At 43.7% G+C, this 26,028-nt stretch overlaps 1 protein-coding gene across 3 annotated transcripts in view; it reads right to left on the bottom strand.

The window, feature by feature from the left end:
• The window catches only part of CPED1 (cadherin like and PC-esterase domain containing 1), a 325,775-nt gene that overhangs the window by 194,778 nt on the left and 104,969 nt on the right, over nt 1-26,028 (bottom strand). For all 3 annotated transcript variants that reach the window (XM_075558608.1, XM_075558609.1, XM_075558610.1), the window contains 2 exons: nt 5,069-5,201; nt 1,960-2,128 (listed from right to left, as the gene is read on the bottom strand). In XM_075558608.1, coding sequence (XP_075414723.1) covers nt 1,960-2,128; nt 5,069-5,201 — 302 coding nt within the window. The remainder of the gene's footprint in view (nt 1-1,959; nt 2,129-5,068; nt 5,202-26,028) is intronic.

The raw sequence follows: 26,028 nt of genomic DNA, 5'->3' as shown, positions 1-26,028 counted from the left end.
AAAATAATAATCATTTATAAATTATCAAGGTTTCATGAAGGAGGGGGAAGCAGGGAGGGAGGGGAAAAAGTAAAGAGCTGATACAAAGGGCTTAAGTGGAGAGCAAATGTTTTGAGAAAGATGAGGGCAATGAATGTACAAATGTGCTTGACACGATGGATGGATGGATTGTGATAAGAGTTGTATGAGCCCCAATAAAATGATTAAATTTTTTTCAAATAAAATAATTTACCAGCAAAAAACAAAATGAATTGCGTTCAGCTTTCTGCATCTTTAAAATCCTTCTAATGAGTGCTGGTGGCACAGTGGTTACAGTTGGGCTGTGATATGCGAGGTCGGCGGTTTGAAACCAGCAGCTGCTTTCTACTCACGTGAAGAGTTGCAGTCTCAGACACTCACAGGGGTCGTTCTATCCTGTCCCATAGGGTCGCTGTTAGTCGGCATCAACTCAATGGCAGTGGGTTTGGTTTGGTTTGGGCTGTTAATCACAAAGTCACCAGTTTGAACTCACCAGCGTAAGTGCCAGACAAGCAGTTCTAATTGGTTAGATAGATTAGACTTTGATTCAAAAGCAGTGAGTTTTGAGTTACGCCACTTGCTACAGGACTTGTACAATATTGTAAATCATGTTGGTATGTTTTACAACTAACAATACCTAAATGGACCATTTAAAAAATGTTTTCCACGTTGGAAGATTTTCCATAACTTAAATTGTAGCCTTTGTAAGAAAAATGCGAGGGTGGGGGGAAATCAAAATAGTCACTTTAATCCCTGGAAAATATGAAGTCCCTGTGCATCCTTTTAGATTTCTCTCACTTCCTCTTTTCTAATGTAAAATTTCATCTCCAGATGAAAACATTCCTCTGTCTGCCAGACGTGTTGTCAAAAGCTCATGGCCATGGAGTTGGTGCCGACTCATAGTGATCCTGTACAACGTATAGACCTGCAGTATGAATTTCCAAGACTAACTTTTTAAGAGAATTGAAAGCCTCATCTCTCTCTAGCACAGCGGCTGGTGGTTTCAAACTGCTGACTATGCGATTAGCAGACCAACATGCAGCCTGAGTTACCTTTTAGAACTGAACTTTTTTGGGAATATTAAGCATCTCTTCCTTGAAAGTTTTCTCATCGTTCTCAGTGGCAGTGGTTCTCAGCCTTCCTAATGCCACAACCCTTTCATACAGTTCCTTATGTTGTGGTGACCCCAACCATAAAATTATTTTTGTTGCTACTTCATCACTGTAATTTTGCTACTGTTATGAATCGGGAGACCCCTGTGAAAGGGTTGTTCGACCCCCAAAGGAGTCACAACCCCCAGGTTGAGAACCGCTGCACTATGGCATAGGATCCCAAACTTATTTGGCCTACCACCCCTTTCTCAGAGAAAAACAAGAACAAATAAACAAAATTACCCAGCACCCCTTGACAATTAAAAACATTTGTCCTGTACCCCAGTCCCAGAATAAAGTGTAGGTATCTGCTTTTGCAGCCCTCGAAAGGGCATCGCCCACTTTGGGAAATACTTCTCATTGTCATGGCTTACAATTAATTACAATTAATATTAGGCCCACCAAATAGCTCTGTGTATTCACGCAGCAAATATTCCATATTGACTAGTTATTAAACAAGCATTACACATCCTGAAAACGGAAGCACAAGGCCTAGTTCAAATTCAAGTTTTCATTTGCGGCAGTGACTGTAGATTTCTTGAATAAATGGAAAGTCACACTTGAGAAGTAGCTGGGTAACAGGCTAAAGAATGGAACTAAAACGAAGAGCTGAGGGAAGAAAAGATGTCTCAGTGACCCCTGGTGAATTCATCTGTTTCCAATGAAAGGAAATTCTCCATCTGTAGCAATACAAAGATGCAGTCTTTGTTCAGTGGGAATTGGCCCTCATGAAGGCAGGGGAAAGGCAGCTCATCTGGCTGCGCCCTTACCTGGACAGGTAAGCCCTTACCTTGACCGTGAAGCGTTTCCTCTTCGGTGGGCTCCACACTGTGCCGGTTGAATGAATGAACGCACGCAAAGGGGTTAGGGACGTCACCAACACATATGCCTTAAGAATCACAGAGAGATCTTCAGCTCCAAAGATGGTGGCTTGTGGAGCCCTGATGGCCGTTTCGTTCCTAAGAACGAAAAGGTAACAGAGTTCAGACTCCCTCGTTCGTGGTTGAGTATGTCATTGGTATGGAGCACTCAGTGGTGTTGGCAGTGAATACTCCACTCCCAGACTGGGTGAGCAGGTCAACCACACAGTCAAGGTGCCTCCAGAGGCAGGCCTAGTGGTCTGCCTGAAAGATCATGGTTTTGAAAACTCCAGGCAGCATCGTTCTACCCTGGCACTCAAGGATGACCGGAGGTGGAGTCGATTCTATGGTAGCTGACAATAGCAACACGTCACCTGAGTATCGCTGGGCGGCTTTGCGCATCCACCGCCCCTTTGCTGACTCTCCGCCTGGAGCATGTGCTGTTCCTTAAATGACTTTTAAGGCAGGTTACCAACACCAACAGCAGGTGCATTGGTGCAGCGGGAAAGGTTTCCTTGGATAGAGATTTCCACTAAGGCAGATGTGACCAAATGATTTAAGATGGGGGGAGGGGAGGAGAATTAAATAGTGATTAAAGATGCACATCACCTCACTTAATAGTACTGTCACAACAAAAATGACATAAGATGGGGTTGGGGGAACAGTGAGAGCCTTCTTATGTGCTCCTCTTCTCTCATCTGCACTTGCTCTCTTGCTTCCTCCTCATAAAAATAGCCACATGTCTAGGAAGTATACTGGTCACTAAGAATATGCTAAAATGCTTTCCTTACTACAGGCAGTCCCTAATTAACAGATTACATGTATGCCATCTGGGTTTGGTTATTTATTTAGCATTTTGGTCATTACAAACCCACTTATCTTTAGTAACATGCACTGATATGAAGTGTTGCAGTGGGTAATTTGCTGATCTCACCATTCTTGAATGGGATTCACCTACTTTGGGCATTTGATCAGGAGAGACCAGTCCCTGGAGAAGGCTGTCCTGTCTGGGAAAGCAGAGGGTCAGTGAAAAGAGGGAGGCCCTCAGGGAAATGGACTGACACAGTGGTGCACCAGTGGACTTACAGACGGGAACCGTTGTGAGGATGGCGCAGGATGAAGCATGTTCTGTCCTGCTGTACATCCGAGCCAAACTTACTGCCATCAAGTCAATGCCGACTCACAGCAGCAGCCCCCTGTGCTTTCGAGACTTTCAAACTGCTTAAAGGAATAGAAAGCCCAGTATTCTCTGGAGGAGCTGCTGCTGGTGTTGAACTGCTAACCATGGGGATCATAGCCCAACTCATAACCACTACGTGATCAGGGCTCCTTGCTGTCGTTCACAGTGTCACTCCATGTGGGAACTGACACAATGACACTGAGTAATAATAACACAGCCATTCTCAGTTGTACATGTGGATACTGATAAGAGGAAATGATCCTGAACATTTTTGAAAGAAGAAAAAAGGGTATTTGATTTATATCAGAACTCTCTTAAGAGGTTCAGTTGTTGAAATGGAACTCCGTCATAAATTGGAAACTGCATGCCCTATAAGTCAACCTAAAACCCTTCATGAGTGACCCAGAGCCCATCTGTGGACAAGAGGACATTCCCATGCAGAGGGGCTCATGGAAGAGAAAATATATCCAAGAGACAGTTTAGCCCAACAAAGCACACAACGCTCCTCTCGTTCCTTAATCCTTCCTCCCCCAACTATTACGCTCCTAGCCCCGGCTTGAAAATCCTGCTAGACCGTTGTATATACATAGGTTACAGATGAGCTTTCAGCATATGGAATTCAGGATAGACAAACCCCTCAGAAACAGTAATGGAGTAACGATTCCAGGAGGGTAAGGGAAGGAATGGGGGGAGAAGAGGGGAGGGGGGACAGATAACAATGACAGTGGACCAACCCCCCTCAAGGGGATGAACATTAGCATAGTAGATGTAGGGATTACATTGGAAGAGTAAGATATGTAAAAATAATAAGAACAAAATATAATATATTAAGGATTCATGAGGGTGGCAAGGTGGGCGAGGCAGGAAATAAAGAGGAGTTAATAACAAAGGGCTCAAGAAGAAAGACAATGTTTTGAAATTGTTGATGGCAGCATTTGTACATGTCTGCTTGATATAATGGATGTATGATTGTTATAATATATGAAAGAGCCCCAATAAAATGATTTATTAAAACAAGAAACACAAAAACCCTTCATGATCCTCAAGAGTCAATGGAAGGAATGAACTATTAGGGAAACACTTCAATGTACAAAATAAAATAACACTTGATAACACTTGTTTAATATTTTGTGATGAGAAAATATATTCTCATCACAAATAACAGAAATTCTTAATAATTTGCTTCCCTGCCACATGCTCTATCCCATATGTATCAAAGCTCTTCTAGAAAAAGATTCTGCTGTTTTAATGTTTAAAGTTTGGGTAAGCTTAAAGTGCCTATGGTTTTTCCAGTAACTACTATTAACTACTGAAATACCACTTAATAATTATAGCATTAAATGAGGCGAATTCATGTGTGTCTTGCTTGAGAGACTGAAAATCTTTGCATTTTTCAATTTTGCTTAAGTATAATCTAAAATATCTTCCCTGGAGGTAGCTTGGATATCTTTGTACCCTACAGCTGACTGGCTTTCCCAGATGCTGAAAGCTATGAAAAATAATAATAGCTAAGGGAAAAATGTATTTATCCACACTCATAGACTAAGGCAATGCCATTTGAATATAAAATGGAAACGAAATTTTTATCGTTTCCTATTGTCAAGGTTTTAAAGTCTATTTCCATCAGTGTAACTTACTAGAGAAGTGTTCCTATCTGCCCACGTGTTTATTCTATGGAAGGAGAGATTTTAATTCCTTTAAAAGAAAATTGGTGGTGGCATTCTTTATTAAAAGGGACCACTGACAATTTGTGGAATAGAAGTCAGTCATTTAAATGTGTGAAACTCCCTAGATTTGTCCTGTGCTTTTTGTTGTTGTTGCTGTGAGTTGGATATACCATTTCAAAAAGGTGAGCTTACGGTGGTTCATGTCTCCGATCCGATGCTTTCCACACCTTTGACCTCACTGTTTTGAAGAGGTGATGTGCAGGTGTCGGTTTTAACTCTGCAGGCCGATCCAGACACACGTAGGGACTGACTGGAAGCTGTAACTCTGGAAAGAGAGGAGAGAGCAGAAGAGTCGTTCTACGTTTGCTTTAGGAACTATTTCCACAACAGCACGCGGGACCTTCTGCCGCAGGGTCTGCCATGACACACCGCACATTTTCCCTCCATTCTGATTCAAGAGTTGGCGCCAGGGCATGTGGATGTACATTTAGAAAAACAAAAACAAAACTTTTGCTGCGTAGACCCTGATGTGCTAAAGCCGTCAAAGAACCTGGCTGACTAGATGTTCCAGTGCCCCAAGGTGGTCTGGAAGCAATTCCTAGCCATGTACTTCAAAGGGTGCCAGCTGTGAAAACCCCAGGGGGGGACACGTCTACACTCTTACACAAAGGCTTGGCTGTGAGTCAAAATCAACTCGCTAGCAGTTACCGCGTGCTTGGTCCTGTCCTGTGCTGTCTTATCACAGAGCAGGGCAGAAATCAGAATAACTGATGCCAAATTTCCCGTGGACAAGGTGGGGTGGACATGGTGAGTGTAGCTATCACCAGCGCCAAGCTGATGTGTCCCCACCCGAGCTCAGGAAGGACCTCTGGCAGCCACAGGAGTAGAATTTTGTTGTGGGGAGAATATTACCCAGAAAATCTGAGTTATTCCCTGGAAGTACAGTGCTTCTTACGCTCATGTTTGTCATCCTTCGGGACCTTGGAAATCTCAAAAATGTTCAGCTATTTTGTAAGACAGTATTTATGAGGCCTTTTTAAAATAGAAACACCAAAGAGCAACAATAGTGAGTTGTTTCAGAAGACTTGCAGTGATAAATGAAAAGGCTTTGAAAAGCTAGTGGAAAAATGGAATTAGAAGGTAAAGGACTTTTTCCACGCACTTTGGGATGCTCCCTCGTAGTTTTGAAAACCAAAATGCCCATGTATGTAGTTAGAAAAGCCAGGGCGCACAGGAAACTGCCGAACGAAAAGAAAAAGGTCCCTCCAGCCCACTCTCATCTTGAACTTCGCACCCAAACACACACAAAACACACAAGCCTATACCGTATATACTCGTGTATAAGCCGAGTTTTTCAGCACATTTTCAATGCAGTTTTTGTAGTAAAATTAGGTGCCTTGGCTGATATTCAGGTTGGCTGATACTCGAGGATATATGATACAAACAAATATCAATCAGTTGACATAAATCTCTATATACAGATATTTTAAAAAATTATTCCAAGAAATTATAAATGTCTATGTGTTTTTATTTTATTTTTATTACTGACACATCCTGGAATCCTTTTCATATCAGCATCTACTGTGTTACTTCATCCTTCTTTTATTAAAAGAACTTCTTTTGTTGATTTTATTGTCAAAAATATATACAGCAAAACATTCAGTAATTCCCATGTAAAATTCAGTGGCGTGAGCTCTACTCTTAGGCAACTCCTCCCTCCTTTTCCTACATTGTTTCAACCTTTTTAATATAAATTCAATGCCCCTGGAACTTCCTACCTCACCTTTTTAGTTGCTGTTGCCAATTTGATGCCTTAGAGATAGCTCTCGAAGAGATGACGAGGCTGGAGGCAGACATTTTTCTTACTAATGAAGCTAAGCCAGTGGTTCTCAGCCTTCCTAATGCCGTGACCCTTTCATACAGTTCCTCGTGTTGTGTTGACCCCCCCAACCATCACATTATTTTCGTTGCTACTTCTTAACTGTAATTTTGCTACTGTTATGAATCATAATGCAAATATCTGATATGCAGGATATTCACAGCCCACAGGTTGAGAGCCGCTGAGCTAAACTGTCGTTTGGTTAAGGCGTCCTGGTGTCTTGGTGGTTAGGACGCGTTGGACTGCCAAGAACCAGGTCTGAGAAACTAGCTGCTTGGCTGCAGAAAGGTGAGCCTTTCTACCCCAGTAAAGAGTCACAGCCGTGGAAACCCACAGAGACAGTTCTGCCCTGTCCTGTGGAGGTGCTGTGAGTTGGAACCGACTGGATGGTAGTGAGTTTGTTTTGGTTATTAGTTGGTTTAAAGTTTAAGGACTGTGTCACAGTACTAGTTTGGGGTCCCAGTAGCTGGGCGCATGGAGCGTTGGGCTGCTAACTGCAAGATCAGAGAGTTGAACCAGAGACTTTCTGCTCCTGTAAAGATTTTGTCTCAGAAACCAACAGGGCGGTTGGACACTGTCCTCTAGGTTTGCTGTGAGTGGAAATCCATTTGATGGGAGGGAGTTGGAGGGAGTGCCCTGCAGGGGTTGTTCACCCACCTCATGGGCTCCAGGAAGCCTGAATTCCAGGGGAATGTGAAGTTCCGGCCTGCATTTCACCCCTGTGATCATGACTCTACTTGATCAGTCTTTGGTCAAAACCTTAGGTGAATACACATATTGCACATAGCCATTTCTTTTTGATTATGTATTTACATTTTCTTTCTAATTTTTTTTTCCATTTGCAGTTTCAAAACTGCTAGTGAGCACTGCCTTACATCTAGTGTGGCCGGTGTCTTTTTATAGGTATAGTGAGCAGCAAATTGTTATCAGCAAGCGTAATTACCCAGTCATGGGGTAAAAGGTATTAGAAATTTTGATAGCCCGTCCGAATTGCCTTCCAAAAAGGTTGCAGCAATTTCCCCTTTCTCGAACAGTAAATGAGAGTCGTCATTTTCCCAGTCCCGGGTCACAGTGCTTTATTCCAGGTTATGTGATTTACCCAGAGTTTCAAGGTGGAATAAAGCTTTTAAATTATTTCTCCCCCTTCTGCACATTTCATCAATACTAACGTAGTCTAATTTAAAACACTTCACCCCCTTAAGTAAAAGTCAGCAAAAGTCAAGCTGTTTGATGTATTCCCCTATCTCATCACTTAGCACAGTGTGATCCATCTCAAAAATTAAAAAAAGATAACCGATTTGTAAGACCTTTCTATTAATGAAGTCCTCATGCCTCCGAATAAAAGAAATATTCAATTTGCCTTGTGGAAGAGTCGTTAGGAATTGCAACTTAATACCAGGGTTGGAATGCTGGTTTGATTCTTTTCTTTTGTATAGAGAATTTGTATTCTGAATGAAAACTTCACTAAATGGATTTATCTTTTTGAATTTATCACCAGGAAATCCTTTTTCTCATAGGTCAGATCTGGCATAAATAGAACATCCTTTTTAAAAAGTGGTCTCTTCTTTTGCATCATATGGAAAGGCTGTCACTTACTCTGGTTTCTTTGTTCTCCTCGCTTCCACGAAGCTTCCAGTCCACACATAGCTGGCTTTGAAGAAGCTAGATATACAGCTATGAAAGAACTAAATGATCTTAGGTGGGTTTTTCCCCTAAGAGACATGGTGGCGTAGCGGTACGCTACCTGCAAGGTCAGCAGTTGGAAACCACCAGCCACTCCTTGGGGAAAAGATGGGCATTTCTACTCTTGGAAAGAGTTACAGCCTCAGAAACTCACAGGGGCAGTTCTATGCCATCTTATATCCCACTACATCCCATCGATGCAGTGAATTTGGTTTTTTGTTTGGTTGGTTGGTTTTAGTTCAAGTGATAACTGGTAATAGATAGTTAAAGAAATCCAATAGCGTATTCACCAAGAATATAGCAGATTTCCACAGTATAAATATTAAATCTTCATATTGAGCATATTTTTATATATTAATAAACCCTGGGCTACCAATTAAATTATCCTAGGTTTTGAAGTTACCTTGAATGTTTAAAAAGGGAAAACTATAATTGGATGACCTCTAGCATATAAGACCATTGCCCTCCTAGTTGATTACAGCTAGATAGTGGAAATAAGCCCCATTAATATCTTTTTAAACAGCTGCCACTGCGTTTTGTGGAGCTTTAAGTTAATTATGGAAATGAGGCATTGTAGGTTATTACTTATCAGAGTCAAAGATACATGTGAAATCAATGTTTTCTTAAAAGTTCCACTGTATATAGCTCTTAGGGCTCTGCCTACGGGGCTAGTGAAGCTGAGTCTTTCAAATCTACCATCTTTCTACCTCCTCAGCGCGGGACACAATCAGAGCGCCTTGAGATACCCTATAAACAATGCTCAAACTAGTTTCTGTCTTCAGAAGACATGCGTGATGGGATTCTATCACATAATTAGTCTTCAAAATAACCTTTCAATTTCTCTCCATCCATTTATTAAGTATTTTGTTTAGAAAGTAGTGAACTATGAAGAAACGTGACATTCATATTTAGGGCTTTCCTGCACCAAATGGTTCACAGAATCGGGTAATACTGTGGTTTTGGGTAAAGAATACTATATTTTTATTTATTGGTTATTCAGTTTCTTTCAAAGAGCCCTGCAACCTGTAAAGGTATCACTCAGCTGGAAGAAAAATGAACAATTTTTGGGGGGATGGGGCGGTCTGGCCTTCACCCTTAGCTACTGGGAGGCCAGTATTGAAGAGCCAGGATGTTACTTTGCTTCTGCCTCAAGCTGTGGTCTTTTCTCTAACCTCAGAGACATGTAAAAGCTGGGCTCTGAATGAGGCAGCAGGAAGAACTATCAATGCGTTGGAATGCTGGTGCTAGGAAGCACATTGATATCCCACAGACTGTCCAAAGAACTGTCTTGCCACGAGAAGTGTCTGTATCGGGCAAAGTACCGCCGGAATGCTCCTTAGAAGTGAGGATGCAGCACACTTCATCTCACGTACTTGGACTTGTGATCAGGAACAACCAATTCCTGAAAAATGACATCATCCTTGGTAAAGTGGGGGTGTGCAGTAGAGGAAGACCTTCAACGAGATGGAGGGGCACAGTGGCTGAAACGATGAGCTCAAACGTAAGAACCATGGTGAAGATGGGGCGGGACTGGGCAGGGTTCGTTGTTGTGTGTAGGGTTGCTATGAGCCAAACCTCTTCCATGCCCCCTAATAACAACAATCACACTGGCAGGTCCTAGTGAAGCCCCTGGGAGGCACTTGCGTTATAGGAACGTCTTTGGTTGAGAGCTTTGGCGGCCAAACAGTCTGACAAGAGGGGCTTTGGACTACGTCCTGCCAGTTCTGACTTCCAAAGGAACTGAGATGAAAGGGAGGAGGCTAGCTTCCAGAGAGGACTGGAGGCAAAGGAGGATCTATGAGAGCAATGTGAAACCAAGCCTCAACAAAAACCCAGACACCCAGGGCTCAGATGAGCTACTGTGAGGATGACAATACTCTGTTGGTAATGTCATCCTTTGACTTAAGAAGGTCACTTGTCTCTGAGAACAGAAGGGGCTTCTCATTTGGAACCGTCCCAGACTTTGCTTTATGCGTCTGTTTCCTTAGTCAGTTCTTATGTGTCCCTTTTCCTTCTAACACAGCTGTGATCATAGTATGAAGCATTGCCTGAGTTCCGTGAGTCACTCTAGCACATTTTCTCATGTGACTGTGGACATGGGAACCACTGAACCTGTGACCAGCTGGTCGGAATTGAGGAGAGCTGGGGTTCCCCGAGGGAAGTCCTGTGGGATACTGAGCCTACGGTTTGGCCGAATTCATAGCACAATACGTCAGTTTGGATTCTCAATCTGACCCTCTGTTGGGCTAGCGCTGTCTGCTGCCTGGGAGATTCTTTGATGACAACGAAGATTACACCAGAACTGGGAGGACTGAGTTCTCACTCTGGGTCTTGCCAACTAATGATCAATGGGTTTATGTCATTGGCATGGAGCCTTTGGGGATCCAGAACACAATTTTCTATGAACCTTCAGAATTTCCCATGTTACTCAGCAAAATACTGACACATTTTAGAAATGCTCACTACAGGTATCTGCTAGCCAGGAACTAATTTTTGGAGAGTTTGGCTGACCTCTAGTTAAAAAGAAAGAAAGAGTCTATACTAAATGTGATTTTTATTTGGTAATTTTGTCTCTCCTTTTAACGTTGCCTACTGGGAAAGGAGCTCTGGGAGCATCGTGGGTTACCCACTACAAGGTCAGCACTCAGAAACTGCCAGCTGCCCCCTGGAGAAAGATGCAGTGCTCTGTGCCCTTAAAGATGTACAGCCTCAGAAGCCCACAGAGGCGATTCTACTCCATCTTTTACTTGATCTCAGTGAAGGTACCCAGTAAGCCCAACTGGTATTCTGTGACTAAGTATTGTACTGCTAGCCACAAGGTCAGAGGTTCAAATCTAACAGCTGCTCCTGGAAGAAAGATGAGGCTATCTACTCCTATAAATATTTACAACTTTAGGGACCATTTCTACTCTATCCCATGGGGATGCTATGAATCAGAATTGACTTGATGGCAGTACAGTTGGTCTTTATAATTTTATACATCATAGGCAAAGAATAGGTACTGAAAAACTCCTGAATTAGAAAAGACTAGCTGTCACATTTTTATTGGATTTTATATAATGTGTTGCCCCATAGCTAATAATTAATAGGAAATTAATATTAAAAGTATAATTATATTTCACACATTTGAATAACTCTACATTTTTTTTCTTTTAGGGAGCTCATCCTAACCAGTATTATTTTATGTTAAAAATTCCTGGGAAGAGAAAAAAGCTTAATAACAATTAACAATTAGTTTTAAATAAGAAGTGCTGCTTATGGATGTATGTATTAATTGGCCTTTCTACCTGCGGGCATTTCTGTCAGGTATCAAAGCTATGCAAATAGACCCACAGACTGACATGCATAGCAAATATAAGTTGATATATATGCACACGCAAAAATGATAGCCAGAAAATCGTTCGATCAGGCTGCGCCCTTGCAGACAAAGTGTCACAGAGTCGAAGGGGGTTACCTAGAAAGATTACTCAAGAACAGTTAGCCAAGACAGGGTGAAGTTAGGGGAAACCAGCAGAATAGTGCAGCTCTCCGGGGCTGACAAATATGACAGAACAGCGATGTATAGATTACCGGGGGCATATGAGGGAGGGGGGAGTGGGGAGGGAGGAGGGGGAAAGGGGGAGGTCCTGATGCGGGGGGCTTAGGTGGAGAGCGGGTGCCTTGAGAATGATTGGGGCAGGGAATGTATGGATGTGCTTTGTACAATTGATGTATGTATATGTGTGGATTGTGGTAAGAGTTGTATGAGTCCCTAATAAAATGTAAAAGAAGAAAAAAAAAGAGAGGTTCTTAACTTGTCTAGCTTAAGAGTAGGAAAGAAGCAAAGAAGTTTCTAGAACCAATCAAAACGCATAGCTGTGGAGGAGCCAATAGTCCCAGCTCTCAGTTAAAGTATCCTTGCCATTGCCAAGTCACCGAGGGCCTGAGATCCATGGCTCCAGGATGGACTAATATCCGATCTCAGACCCCAGAGGTATGATACCTGCCACACAGCCTAGAACCTACATGGTGGCCACAGAAGGACGTAGTGGGCTACCAGCTGCAGTCAAGTGAAAGTCTTTGGTACGGCCTTTCAATCCCTAGTCTTCGTGGCTCCCACCAAATGACTGGATGGAAGCAAGTGAATAAGGTGTCGGGGGTATTCAGGTGGGGGGGGGGTCCGGGGTTGGCGAATTTTGCCATCCTGCTATGTGTAAGGTGAGTTATCTCAGAAGCAAGAATGGAGGATCTCATGATCATCCAGAAAGAAGAGCGCGTCTGAGATGCCTGCCTGAAGAAGTAGCGAAGAATCAGGAAGGAGACTGTCTTGCAGACAGAGATACCCGTCAGTGGTAAAGGAACTTTCTAGCACCGGCCTGCATGGGGCAGAGGCCCAAAACTGAGGGGCAGAAGATCAGAGAGAGGGGTGCCTTAGGTATAGCTGAGTAGAGATACTGTAGACAAAAGAACTGCATCCTTAATGTTTCTGATCTTGACTTGTCATCACCTGCTAAGCTCCCTAATAGCTGCCATCGCCATGAGTCTTGTTTGTGAGTTCTCTGTGGTCACTGTAATAGTTTATCAAGCCCAGCAGAGAAGGAGACTGTCATGGAGGGAGAATTGGATCCTGTCAAAATAGAAAGAAGATTAGAAAGGGGAGGCATGTCTGGCCTCTGCCTCACAAGCTCATCTTCGGCAGAGGTGGAGCCTGGCTCACCTTTCCTGACATAGCTTCCCTGCCATATTTTATGCAGCACCAGATACCAAGAGCACAGATGCCCCTCACAGGGAGAGTCTGTCGGGGAGGGGCTTAGGACTAAGGTTTCATTTGTTGTCTCAAACTTCCAGACCTGAGCGCGAGAAGACAGTAGGTAAAACTAATAAAGATGAATAGTCGAGCTGCTTAGCATGTTTCACATAGCTGCTGGCCAATATTTTTCATGTATATTTTAGAAGCAATATTACAAAGGGCATGTCTTTAAAACCCAGTGTCCTGTTTGCTACCTAATTATAAGTCTGCTGATAGTTAATTCCTTAACAGCTCAGCTTTCCACGTCTTTATTTGGAAAATGATGGTTACAATAACAATATAGACAATCTACTTTAAATGGATGTCCACAGAATTTAGTGCACAAGAGCATTAGGGTGCATTCCACAGCCCTAACGATGCTATGGCTTGGAGCAGCGGTTCTCAACCTGTGGGTCGCAACTCCTTTGGGGGTTGAAGCACCCTGTCACAGGGGTTTCCCGATTCATAGCAGTAGCAAAATGACAGTGATGAAGTAGCAATAAAATAATGTTATGGTTGGGGGTCACCACCACAGGTGGAGCTGAATGGGAGGGTGGCGGCATGAGGAAGGTGGAGAACCCCTGGCTTAGAAGATGGGTTGCTAACTGCAAGGTTGGCCGATCTGACTCCTCAGCTGTTTTCAGGAAGAAAGCGGAGTCTGTCTGCTCACGTAATGATGTGCAGGCCCAGAAACCCTGGGTAAGGTCAGAAGGGACTCGTGGCAGTATTTTGTTTTTAGCACATGATCCATGCTTTAAAATTTTTAAATAACCACTAAAATAATCCTTTTATGTAATGTAGAAAGTCTCTTTTTAACTTTGGGGACGTCAAAGAATAGCTACAATGTTATTCCTTTGTATTCTATTCGCTACCAAAAATTTTCACCATTAATCACTACAAGACAAAGGGGAATCTGTGAAATCCGCTTGTGTGATTCTTAAACATCTAGTGTTTGTCTCAGTCTCTAAAGAACAAAGAACGGAGTGTGTGATAAGCACACATGGGAAACCACCATAAAACAACATCTCTACTTATAAGCCGCTTGTTAGGACACAATCTATTTTCAGGGATTTTCCTCATAAATCATTATAACGCATTACCACGGAGTAGATTCCAACTCAGTGGTTCTCAACCTCCCTAATGCTGCGACCCTTTCATACAGTTCCTCTTGTTGTGGTGACCCGCCCAACCATAAAATTATTTTCATTACTACTTCATCACTGTCATTTTGCTACAGCTATAAATCGGGGACCGCTGTGAAAAGTTCATTCAACCCCCAAAGGGGTTGCGACCCACAGGTTGAGAACTGCTGTTCCAACTCATGGTGGCCCTACTCATAGGGCAGAGTAGAACTGTCCCTTCAGGTTTCTGAACTTTCGGTCTTTACAGCAGTAGACACAGCCTCATCTTTCTCTCCCAGAGCACCTGGATGGGTTGGAAACACTGACCTTATGGTAAGCAGGTCAATGTCACTAGTGCTCCTTTGTCATTATGGCATACCAGTCATTCCAATTGTTTCCTGTTCCATTTCATTTACTCGTATTTAAAGGAATTCTTCATCAAGGATGGATTTCTATAGATGACGTAAGCCCAGAGTGAACCCAGACACTGTAGTATTGGAGTGTGTGTGCCTCTGTGTCTTCTTCAAAGAGCTGCCTGTGCAAGCCCTCCACACCACTTCGTGAGAGTTAGCGGAGGTGTGAGCCACCGGCATGAGGCCATGGACCGCTGCTTCAGTTTTCGTGTTAGAACGGGGGCATCTGTGTACTCGAAGTGCTTCTGTTGCTTCAGTTTGCACTTTCATTGAATGCACATGACATTGGCCCATACTTTAAAAGTATGGCTGATCTAGTTTGTATTATTCCTGTCTCAGTGTACAAGAATATTGTGTTGTAACCCATGTGGTTTTGATCCCACTTCCCTCTCTCTCTCTCTCTCTCTCTCTCTATATATATATATATATATGTATATATGTATGTATGTATGTATATATATATATATATATATATATATATATATATATATATATATATATATATATTCAGAATGTCTTTCATGCACTGTCACAATACAATTCAGGGAGCATCAAACCACAAGAGGAATTAACATAGAGCTTCAACAGAATGCCTTTTTTGGGAGGTGAGATACACGACTTTCACTTTGTGTTAGAGGAAATGGGAAGCAGTACACACCACGATGCAAGTGAAGATACAATTTGACCATAAAATGCCCACCTCTGTGGTATAGCAAAGTGTTTTTAAAGGGTAGCTATTTCCACCAACTAACCAATCAATCAATCAAATGGCGATTGAACACTGGCTGGATGCCAGCCATAAGGGTGCTTTCCTTTCTGGTCTCTTCAACAGAAGTTCAGAGTCGTGCCATTGGACCACGACAACCCGAGAACCTTGAATTTGGCTTCTGTCCCTGGGTAATAAAAGCTATGTCTAGGTTCCGACTTCAATTTTCTTGGCTTGTAAATTCACCGCAATGACCAAACAGCATGAGTGGTTGCTCTATCACTTCATTGCAGCCCCATTTTGCTCTGATGTGATTCTGCACGCTATTTCCAGAGGAAAAGAAAGAAAATAAATAAATACATAAAATGCTTGACTACTTTGGCAATTCCAGAGATGAATAATTTGGGAGAAATGAATGAGCATCATTAATAACAATTTGAAACACAACTTCCAACAGATATTAATACATAGAGTGCAACAAATGTGATAATAGAGTAGCTGTCTAAACCCACCCACTGTGGAAATAAGCTAATCACTTTATTAATGTTCAGCTTACTTGTTCAGGAACACTTTCTGGAATAAACGATAAACTATCATTGATCTCATTTGCATCAGTATAATTAAAGAGTGATTGGAAATCTCTAACAGCAATTCCAACTCTTGCTCATGGATGTGGGAGTCAATCCCAATACAACCCTGGGACGCAATCATGGAGTCATTAAATGAAACCGTGCGTTGGCCAGGCATATTGCTTCTCCAATGGCAACCTCACCAACCAACGCAACCTTCAATTTTCACCTTCTATTTTGGCATGATAAAGTGGACATAGTCTGACCAACAATTTGACGCTCTACTTCTATATTATTTGTAAGTATTATATGTGATTCCAACACAGTTTTAAAAAAATCAGGATTTTCACATCTGATACCCGGGAAGAGAAGAATGGAGAATACAGAGACAGAGTGGACAGCCAGCATGAAATCGCATGAGGATTGGAAATCCAAATGCCAGGACTCAATCAAGCACGTGGAAACTTGTCAGAGAAGAGTCTTTACTTGATAACTGAGCAGGGGATGTAGTCACAGGGAACCATCTTGTTCTTGGGTTCTTGGTGTCGGTGATGGCCAGGTTTAGCTGAGTGGCATTATTGCTCAAGACTCCTCTCTTAATTAGGTGGGGCCATAAAGAGCAGGAGGCAGAAGTTGGGAGGAGTTTCTCAAGTGGTGTTTCAGTCACATTTAGCTAATGAATTCGATCTTTAGCCAGGTACATCCATTCTACCGTCTATCTTATAAATGATGAAATAATTAACCAACTAATTGATCTAAAGGTAGGGGAGGAAAAGGTAGGGGAGGAGTCTCCCCTTCATATCAGACAAATAATTGTGGTCTTTAAAGATTTTATTCACATCATTAAAATGTTGGGCTATTTTTTTTCTTTTTCTCATCTGGTCTGGGGTTAACCCCCCTGAAGGTAACTGTCTCTTCTGTAGGTAGAGGTTAGACCTGGTTATTAAATCTAAATAGTTGAGTGTTTAAGAAATTTCTTCTTCAGACATCTCTCATCTTTTGTATTGCCAAGAATCTTCAGCCAATATATGTGAACTTTTCCAGATTGTACATCTGCTAGGCTTTCAAAATCTATAAAGAGTTACAGTCTCAGAAAGTCTCGGAGGCAGCTCTACCCTGTCTTATTGGTGCTGAGTCAGAATCGACTCAATTGGATGGAGTCTGGCTCTTGGGATTTTGTAACCTAGACTTTAAGGCGTGTTTATGGCATTCGGGGTCAAAGCACTTGACCGTTCACTGAAAGCTGAGTGCTCTTTACCAGCCACTCCTTGGGAGAAAGATGTGGACGTCGGTGTCTTCAGAGCCTTGGAAACCCTATGGGTCAAGCGCAGTTCTCCTTTTAGCATCTCTGTAAGTTAAAATGGACTTCACAGCAATGGGCTGGTTTTTATTTTGGTCATCTCAACTTTAAGGAGGCTTGATGGCACATCCTTAAGCACCCCGGTGCTAAGGGAATGGTGGGTGGTGGAACCCATCCTCTCCATGGACACAATGAATCTTGCTTCCCTAACGATTCACAGCCTTAACAACTCGATGGGACAGGTCTACTCTGGCCTGTCGGGTTGTGATGAATCAGATTCAACTCAAGGGAAACAGGTTTAGTTTGGATGATCTTAAAGGGATCGGGCCGTTCATTTCCTTCTCCTGTGGGGAGTCCTGGTTACATGTCGGGCTGTGCTGCACATGGTTGGCAGTTTGAAACAACCAGCAGCCTCTCAGGAGAAAGACTGGGCTGGCCACTCCCGTCAACAGTTAGGGTCTTGGACACCCAGGGGGATCGCTAGGAGTCAGCATGGGCACGATCGCAGTGAGTGTGGGCTGTCGTTTTTGTTTTTAATGGAGAAGCTGGTGATTCAAAGTTAATATTTCAAATAATAGATGAGAGTTTAACTCCTGCTACACCAGGGCTGTTCTTCAACTATTTAGATGTCTTAAAACACATGAATGGTGTAAGACAGCCCATTTATATGTTGCTTTTTCTTACCCACTATACAATAGGTCTTATGTAAAAGCTATTTGGGCCACTCACTCAATAGTGTCCCCAGTCATTTTCAAAAGATTAGGAATTTGTAGCCATTCCTTTGCTGCTAACTCTAAGGCTGGCAGTTTGAATCTACCCAGATGCCCTGAGAAGAATGGCCTGGAAATCTACTTCCAAACGAGCATCCTTAGAAACCATGAGTAACACAATCACAATCTGACACACAGGGAGTCTTCAGAGTCAGAAGTAACTCAAAAGCAACTGGTAGTCACTTAAAAAAAATCCTTTGAGCCCTGACTTCTCTCAGAGGCTCAAAGCAATCTCTATGCCTATTTTGGCTCTGCCAACCCAGCCAATGGATACAAGGATTCCTTAAAAAGCTGGGGTGGCAAGTGTGAAAAGCATTCAACTTCAGCTTAAACCAGAGGGAAAATTAATAGATAGCAATGAAAAAATAATGCTGTGCAGGTTTTGCCGTCCTCCCCCCTCCCCCTACCTACGGGAGAACAACACATGATGGATGGGAACGGAATGTTGGTCCTGTTGTTGGGATCATGGACAGGGACACACTGATTTATTAATCTATAGGAGGGAGTTGACGAGAGGGGAGTGAACAAAGAGGCCAACGAAGAGTACACTTGCAGAGGAGGCTATCTGAGGAAGTCAGAGGGAGCTAAAATCGATTCAAGGGCACCTAATAACAGTAGGCTAGAGAAAAAGAATGCCGGGGGGTGGGGGGGGAAGGCTAACTCTTTGCTGCTGTTTGGTCCCTAACACTGTGTCCTCCCCAAAATAACTATGTAAAGAATATTTAAGCTTTTCACCAGGCTTCTGGAGTCAGTTGTGTTACTGTTTTTGTTGAAGCATGGTGCTTTAAATTCATTTGTTCGCATGTTGTGTTAGTCTGGGTAGACTAGAGAAATAAATCCAGGGAGACTCGTATGTGAATCAAAAAGAAGTTAATATACAAGAGCAGTTGAATAGTGAGCAAACATCCAAGCCCAGTCCAGATCAAGTCCAATATTAGCCCATGTGTCCAATACCAATCTATAAAGTCCTCTTCAGGCTTCAGAACACATGCAGTGATGCTGAGTACAGGAGGATCACAGGCCAGTGGGGGGAAATCTTGTGTATCCAGTGGCGTTGTAAGCATCTTGGCGCTGGCGGGGTCTCCATGTGGCTTCTCCAGGACCCAGGGCTGAGTCAGCAAAGGTCCATGTGGCTTCTCCTCAGGGATGTCTCCCAGGGCGTCAACCTTTGCAGTAGGAAGTCTCCAAGGGAGTGAGCAGAGAGAGTGTGTGTCTTGTCAATAGAGTGTCTCCAAGGGAGTGATCCTTGAGTCTTGTCAGTAGAGAATCTCCAAGACAGAGAAGTGTCTCCCACCTTCAAGGAGGAAAAGCAGGAGTTCCCAGAATTCTTGTGAGAAGGCCATGCCCACACAAAGGCCTCATTGGCTGTATCTTGATTGACAGGCCAGACTCCACCCCTTCATTCATAATCCTCTCACATCGACACCAGGTTACGCTATGTAGCTACCACACACATGTAACACAATATATTGCTCAAAGGGGTCATTGTGGATCTGGGCCCATTGTCGCAGCTGGCTCCAGCCCCTAGTGGCTGAGGACAGGTCCCATGGACTGAGCTGGCAGCTGGGGACATCTACTCTTTGGGAAGGTGGGGAGGAGAGGTTCATTGGTAGTTGGTCCAAAGCAGATTGAACGGCAAGTGAACTCAAGAGTGCTAAGTCCATTTCATAGATCCGGAGTGAACCGCGACAGAAGTGCCTGGCCACCGTTACCCATGGAATGCTTTACAATTGCAGCTTACAGCCTGGGCTTCATTCAACAAGTGCTCCTAGACTCTGTCTCCCCAGAGAGCCCTGCTCTCTGCTCAGCATTGCCTTCTAACCTGACTTGACCTCCCAAATCGCTTCTGGATCCGCAGCATCCATGGGCCTCAGCAGCTGGAGTTGACACCTCGCTGCCATCAAGTCACTGCTGACTCAGATCGACTCCAGCAGAGAGGGTGGAACTGGCCCCTGTGAATTTCCAAGAATGTGACTCTTCACGAGAGTCGAAAGCCCTTTCTTGCTCCCTTGAGGGGATAGCGGAGTGAGTGGTTTGTGTTTGTTTTGAGTTTCTGGTCAGAATTATGTGCTCTCTTGAGTTGAGAGTAGAGCACATATTTCTGACCAGAAACTTTCAAAACAAACATGAGATGTTACCTTGTTGTTTCTGTGTTTTTAATTTTGCTTCAATATCCTCCACACCCTGATCCCTTTGTGAGCCATAGTGAATCTAATTAAGGGCTCTTCACCTCAAAACAGCTCAAAATATAGTTTTAATAGCTCATAAACAACAAAATAGCCGATTAAAAGCTGTCTCCTCAGTAAAAGCTCTTTTAATTAAAAATCCAGTCCGCCTGGCCTACCATTTGTTTTGCTCTTGGGACAACCCATGTATGGAATTACCAATAAATTGTGAAGCTGGAAAAATTTAAATGTCACTTCCTGGGCGGTGGCTTTGCCTTTTTATAGCCTGTGATGGATAGAGTTTAAAGTTCTCCCCCTTCAGCGACACAAAACGATTCTAAATTTGGCTGCTGGCTGACCGGCACAGACGGAGAGAAGGCATCTACAAACAGAAACATTGCAAAACACTGAGCCCACAAAGATAAATTAGGCCTAGCCAGGTTACTTAACTATTTCATCTTTCCCCTCTTCTTCTTCTAAACTCTGTATACAGATTCGAATAAACTGTCCTGCTGTCGTGTATTTGGAGCACAGGATAAAAATAGGCTTCCTAGTTGGAGGATAACCACAGTGCTGGTTCCAGAATCTGCTCAAGACAAACATTCCGGTCCGGTGGTCAGACATGGTTAGAACTCAAAAGTATGAAACACCACCATCACCACGCAAACTGCCCATGGAAGGGGAGGGGAGGGCAGAAGGAGGCAAGAAGGAAGGAAGAAGAGAAAGAAGCAAAAGAAAGGCACCTATTTTTTTCTTTCTTCTAAACTCATTGGTCAAGGAGAGATGACCGTAACACTAGCTGGCCATCATTAACTAAGTCCCCAAGGGTCACTGTGAATCATAATGGATTTGATGACAGTGAGGAATTTTTTCTCTTATTCTTTTTGAGTGAAGTCAATCTATTCAATCTATTCAGCTGCACCGTGCAAAGACCCGGAGGTCTGATGCAATGAAGATTGTAGCCAACCCCCCATAGAGCAGTTGTTGTTCTCCTCTGTGGCACGTAGGGTAGCCATCTGTGAAAGTCAACTCGCTAGCAATGGTCTTTTGTCATTATTATTATTTCCTAGTGCAGTAGATCCCTGGGGGGTGGGGCGGTTTACCAGTTGGGTTGCTAACTGCACAGTCAGTAGTTTGAAATCACCAACTGCTCCTTGGGTGTAAGACGAGGCTTTCTACCAGTAAACAGGTACAGTCTAAGACACATACAGGGGCGGGTGGGTTTTCTACCTTGGCCTATAGGGTCACTCTGAGTCAACATTGACTCAATGGCAGTTGAACGCGAGTTTGTGTGAGTTTGTTTTGAGTTTCAGTATGAAACTAAATCAAGTTCAACAAGAAGCCTGTTCACAATGTCTCGATGAGACTAAAGTTGCTGAGTGTAGGGTACGATAGAAAGGCATCTATCTGTCCTGAAGGAAGAGAGGCAGGTAGCAGGAGAGGCCCTAGGAGAATGGAGGGCGTGGGAGAGCAGGGGAGCTGTGGGTGTTACTGCTCCGCTCCATAGACGCTCCTTCCACCGCAAGTGGCAGGTCAGAAGCTCAAACATTACTACAGAAAAAAAGCCAAAATAGACATGAGGGCCTAACCTGACATGCAATCCATAGAACACAGAATGTAAGGAAGAGGAATGTTTGCCCACTGCCTGGAAGCCCCCACTTCAGTCGTGCACCATTCAAGCTTCAGAGAACCAAAGTGGCTCCCAGCCTGTGGGCAGGACAGGGAGTGGGACCCTGGGACAGGGCCGGGCGGTTCAGCTGCAGCAAGAGAAGCACACACCACAGGGGCCTTGGCATCCCTGATGCTGTCATAAGACCCCACTGTCATTATCCATAAAAGAAGCCAGAAACTGGTGTTTATTTGAAGGATAAACACAGCCCTATTTCCAAATCCTACTCAGGAACATTCCAGGTCCCATGGTGATCTGGTGAGACCACCCCAGTGTTAAACAGCTCCATCTCCGGGACTAGTCCTGGTGGCACGACTACCAGTCTAAAGGGTGAAGGTTTGGACTCACAGCAGAAAGATCTGATGATCCGATCCTATAAAGGTCACAGTCGAGAAATCCCCATGAGGCAGTTCTACCCTGTCACACGGTTGTGGTGCCTGACAGCACAACAGCAAATACAAGCACCATACAAGGTCTACTTCTGGCTGGTAATCCCACTTCCCGAGCTGCTGCGAGTGATCGGCAGGACTTTCTTGCCAATTCCGTTCTGTGTCCGAATGCCTCTAACCAGAACATAGATATTGCAGTGACATTTGTCTGCTGATGTAGCCAACTGAAAACCTCATTTAATTTCCCACTGCAGAATTGGGGTTATTCCAAGCACTATAGAAATAAAGTCTTCTTTATTACTTTTGTAGATTGACAATAAATATTGAGATTGTTATAAATCATTTTCACTCTGAGGAAGGAACAGTCCCCAGAAGCTTTGGCGTTCCACGGATCTAACAAAGAGGCGCACACGAGCCGATTCCTTTTTCAAGAATTCTGTAACTATAGTCAGTAGCTGGGCTGGTGGCTTCAATCCTAGACGATAAAATAACAGACTCACTGCTGTCATAGGACAGACTAGGACGCTCCATGCAAGTTGCCAAGGCTGTTCATCTTTATGGGAACAGAAAGCAGCCTCACTTTTCCCTTACAGAGCAGCTGTTGGGCTCAAACTGAGAACCTTGTGGCAGGCATCGCAATGGATAAGTCACTCTACCATCAGGGGCCTTTAACCCAAACCAAACTCACTGCCATCATGTCAATTCTGTCTCATACCAACCTTACAGGAAGGGGTAGGACCCCTCCCTTCTGGGTTCCTGAGACAGTACCTCTTTGCAGGAATAGAAAGCTTCATCTTTCTCCGGAGGAGCAGCGGGTAGTTTCAAACTGCTGACCTTGTGCTTAGCAGCCCAGCATGTAACCCCCTATACCACCAGAGCTCTTCTAAGATCCTTGATTTCTTCTTTCACTCTAACTTCTTCCTGCCAAAAGGCTAGAGTTCTTGCCAATCCTTTCTCACAGCCTTTCAGAGATGGGCGAGGCAAGATGGGCAGCCTGGTTAAGTCTGGATGCATGACCTACTATGGATGGGGTGACCCTTTGGTACACCACGCATTTCTCTTATGAAATGACTTATCAAGCCGAGACTGCCCTGCTGCTAGGACTCCGTGGTGCCTTTCATTAAAATGTCTCAGAAGGCAAGAGAAATTTCCATATTGTACCATTAGGTGGAGCTAAGAAGCTTAAACCGCTTTGAAACCCCAATCAGGATCAGAATAGGCATATTACCCTGTGAAAGACCCCTTCCTGCTCTGCTGCACAGGGCACCCACAAGCCATCACCACAGAAGGACACATCCCCCACAGCTCCTCCAGTCACTCACTTGATTACATGTTGGCCAAGACTGTGCTCTTTCTAATAACCACTCAGCTTCAAAGGAAGGATTCTAAGAATCTACAGAGGGGAAGAAGGACATCTTATTTTGTTTACAGCTCGCTGCATCTCTCTCTGCTTTTTAAAACAGGATGTGTCAGACTGGAATATACTCCAAGTCTGTTGAGAGATATCAGTCTTACTAAGTTGTAGTATTCACACTTATGGTTACAATAAGAAGCCCAAGGGATTAGTCATAAGTAGGGTCAACTTTCCATGTGGAGTAGGTTGTCTTACATGTCGTTGAGGGTGTAGCATTGGTTTTGACTCAGAGTGACCCCATGTGACACAGGAGAATTGTCCCCTAGGAGTTCCAGGGATGCAAGCTTTATGAGAGCAAATCACAGTCTTGCTCCTACATAGAACTGGATCTGTTCAAACCACCAACATTTTTTCTGTTTCTTTTTTTCTTTTTAAATCATGAAAATGTAAACAACCATCGTGTCCTTGACTTTATTGGACATATGCTGACTCATGGAACGTGTCTGCGAGCAGTTAAAAATAAACTATTGATTATTATGTTTAGGCTGAATCCACTCACTGCCATCGAGTGGATTCGGACTCATAGTGACACTGTAGAATGGGGTAGAAATGTCCTTTGGGTTTTTGAGATGGTAATTCTTTTTAGGAGTAGATGGTGTCTGTTTTTCATGGACCGGCTGGTGGATTTGAACTGTTGACCTTGGCATTAGCAGCCCAACTTCACACTGACTATGTCATCAGGGCTCCTAGGCTAGAGGAGAGAAAATAAAATTTATGATGTACAAATAATAGAGTTTTCTTGAGTTTTTAATTATATTCTGCAAATGCAAATCAGCCTTATTGTTTGAAGTTTGTTGTTTTCATTAAGTGTTGCCCATATTTAGACTGCGACTCACCTTTCATCTAGAAGAATTAATAGGGGCATGCTAGATCTAGACAACAACAAGTGAGCACCCCTCCTTCTCCCTCTTCTCTCTGTAGAATGTCGAGCACCATCCCCCTAGCGTCATGCCCAGTAGAAGTGTGTTACGCAATGTTGCCCTTAGTGACTAATGATGTTTGGCACGAGGTAGGGACCCATGCACTCTGCTGAGTGCAGTAAGTAAGTATTCCCCTATGGCAGCGTGAAGTACAGAGGTCACAAGCTCAAAATACAAATATTTACCAACCCACTCCAATGCCACGGCCTCTTAAACTTAGCCTACCCAGCGTGCACTAAGATTCCTCAGCTAGACAGTCTTCGCACATTAGAGACTTCGCAAAGAGGCAGGTGCTTTCTGGAAGATGGGCATGCCGGCCCTTTCAAAGTGGCCTGGTGCCAAACGTACAAAGACAAAAGCCATGAGCAACACAAGAGCAAGAGTGAGAGGCATCTTGGGGCTTTAGTTAAAGGCAGTCAAGCTTCTCTGAGACACACGAGGAGAGCGTGCCTCTCATAAAACTCACAGTCACCCGCTCTCAGGGGCCTCCACCACACGCTATCCCTCTCACCTTTTGCCAGCTGCAGGCTCACAGTACTATGTAGCAGAGAGGCCCAGCACCTTGACCAGCTTGCCTTTAGGGTTAGAATACTTAGAAATACCAAGGAAAGGGAGAATTATGTCCTTTCCATTTATCAGGGGACAGTAAGCCGCAGACACAATGCTCACCCCGTTTTCAAAGACTATCACTTCCACCCAATCCCCGTGTGACCTGGGCTCTGATGAAGTAAAAATGCCCGGCTCCCACATAGAACTGTGAAAGTTACCGTTAGGTCAGCCTACAGAAGTGGCCACTGCGTTTACATGAGTCCACCGTTTCCCTGCAGTTCTGCCTGGTCTGCAGCGGGGTTTGAAATTCTCACCAATAGAATTATTCCTTTGGGTTGAGTATTTGCAGAGTGATGTGAAGATATGTGAATTTGGGAAGGCGAATTTCCTATCATTAGTTAATTTCATCTGCAAAGTTGAATTGAGGCTGAGAGTGTGTGAGGGGTGGGGCTTCACATAGACAGTACGTGCCAAGCATGGCACAGAAAGGCAGGTCTAAATGCACATCAGCAGAGGGGCACTTTGGGGGACCAAAGAGACAAGCAAACATTCCTTTACTGTAAAATGATTGGGGGAAGGGGTGGAGGTAGATATGCCTAGGCAGCCCTGGTGGCATGGCGGCTACTGCAAAGTCAGCAGTTCAAAGCCACCAGCCAGCTCTTTGGGCAAAAACTGGCCTTTCTACTCCTGTAAAGATTTACAGTTCTCGCCTGCCCTATAGGGTCACTATGAGTTGACTTAACTCAATGGCAGTGAGTGAGTTCTGTACAAAGAATCACGTGGGTTTTACTCTAACCAATCAATAACTATATATCAAACGTCTCGAAGAGGAGGCAT

This window comes from Tenrec ecaudatus, chromosome 9, assembly GCF_050624435.1.
Source record: "Tenrec ecaudatus isolate mTenEca1 chromosome 9, mTenEca1.hap1, whole genome shotgun sequence".
Classification (NCBI taxonomy): domain Eukaryota; kingdom Metazoa; phylum Chordata; class Mammalia; order Afrosoricida; family Tenrecidae; genus Tenrec; species Tenrec ecaudatus.
The sequence above is the reverse complement of the archived record's forward strand: the minus strand, read 5'-3'. Positions and strand labels throughout refer to the sequence as shown.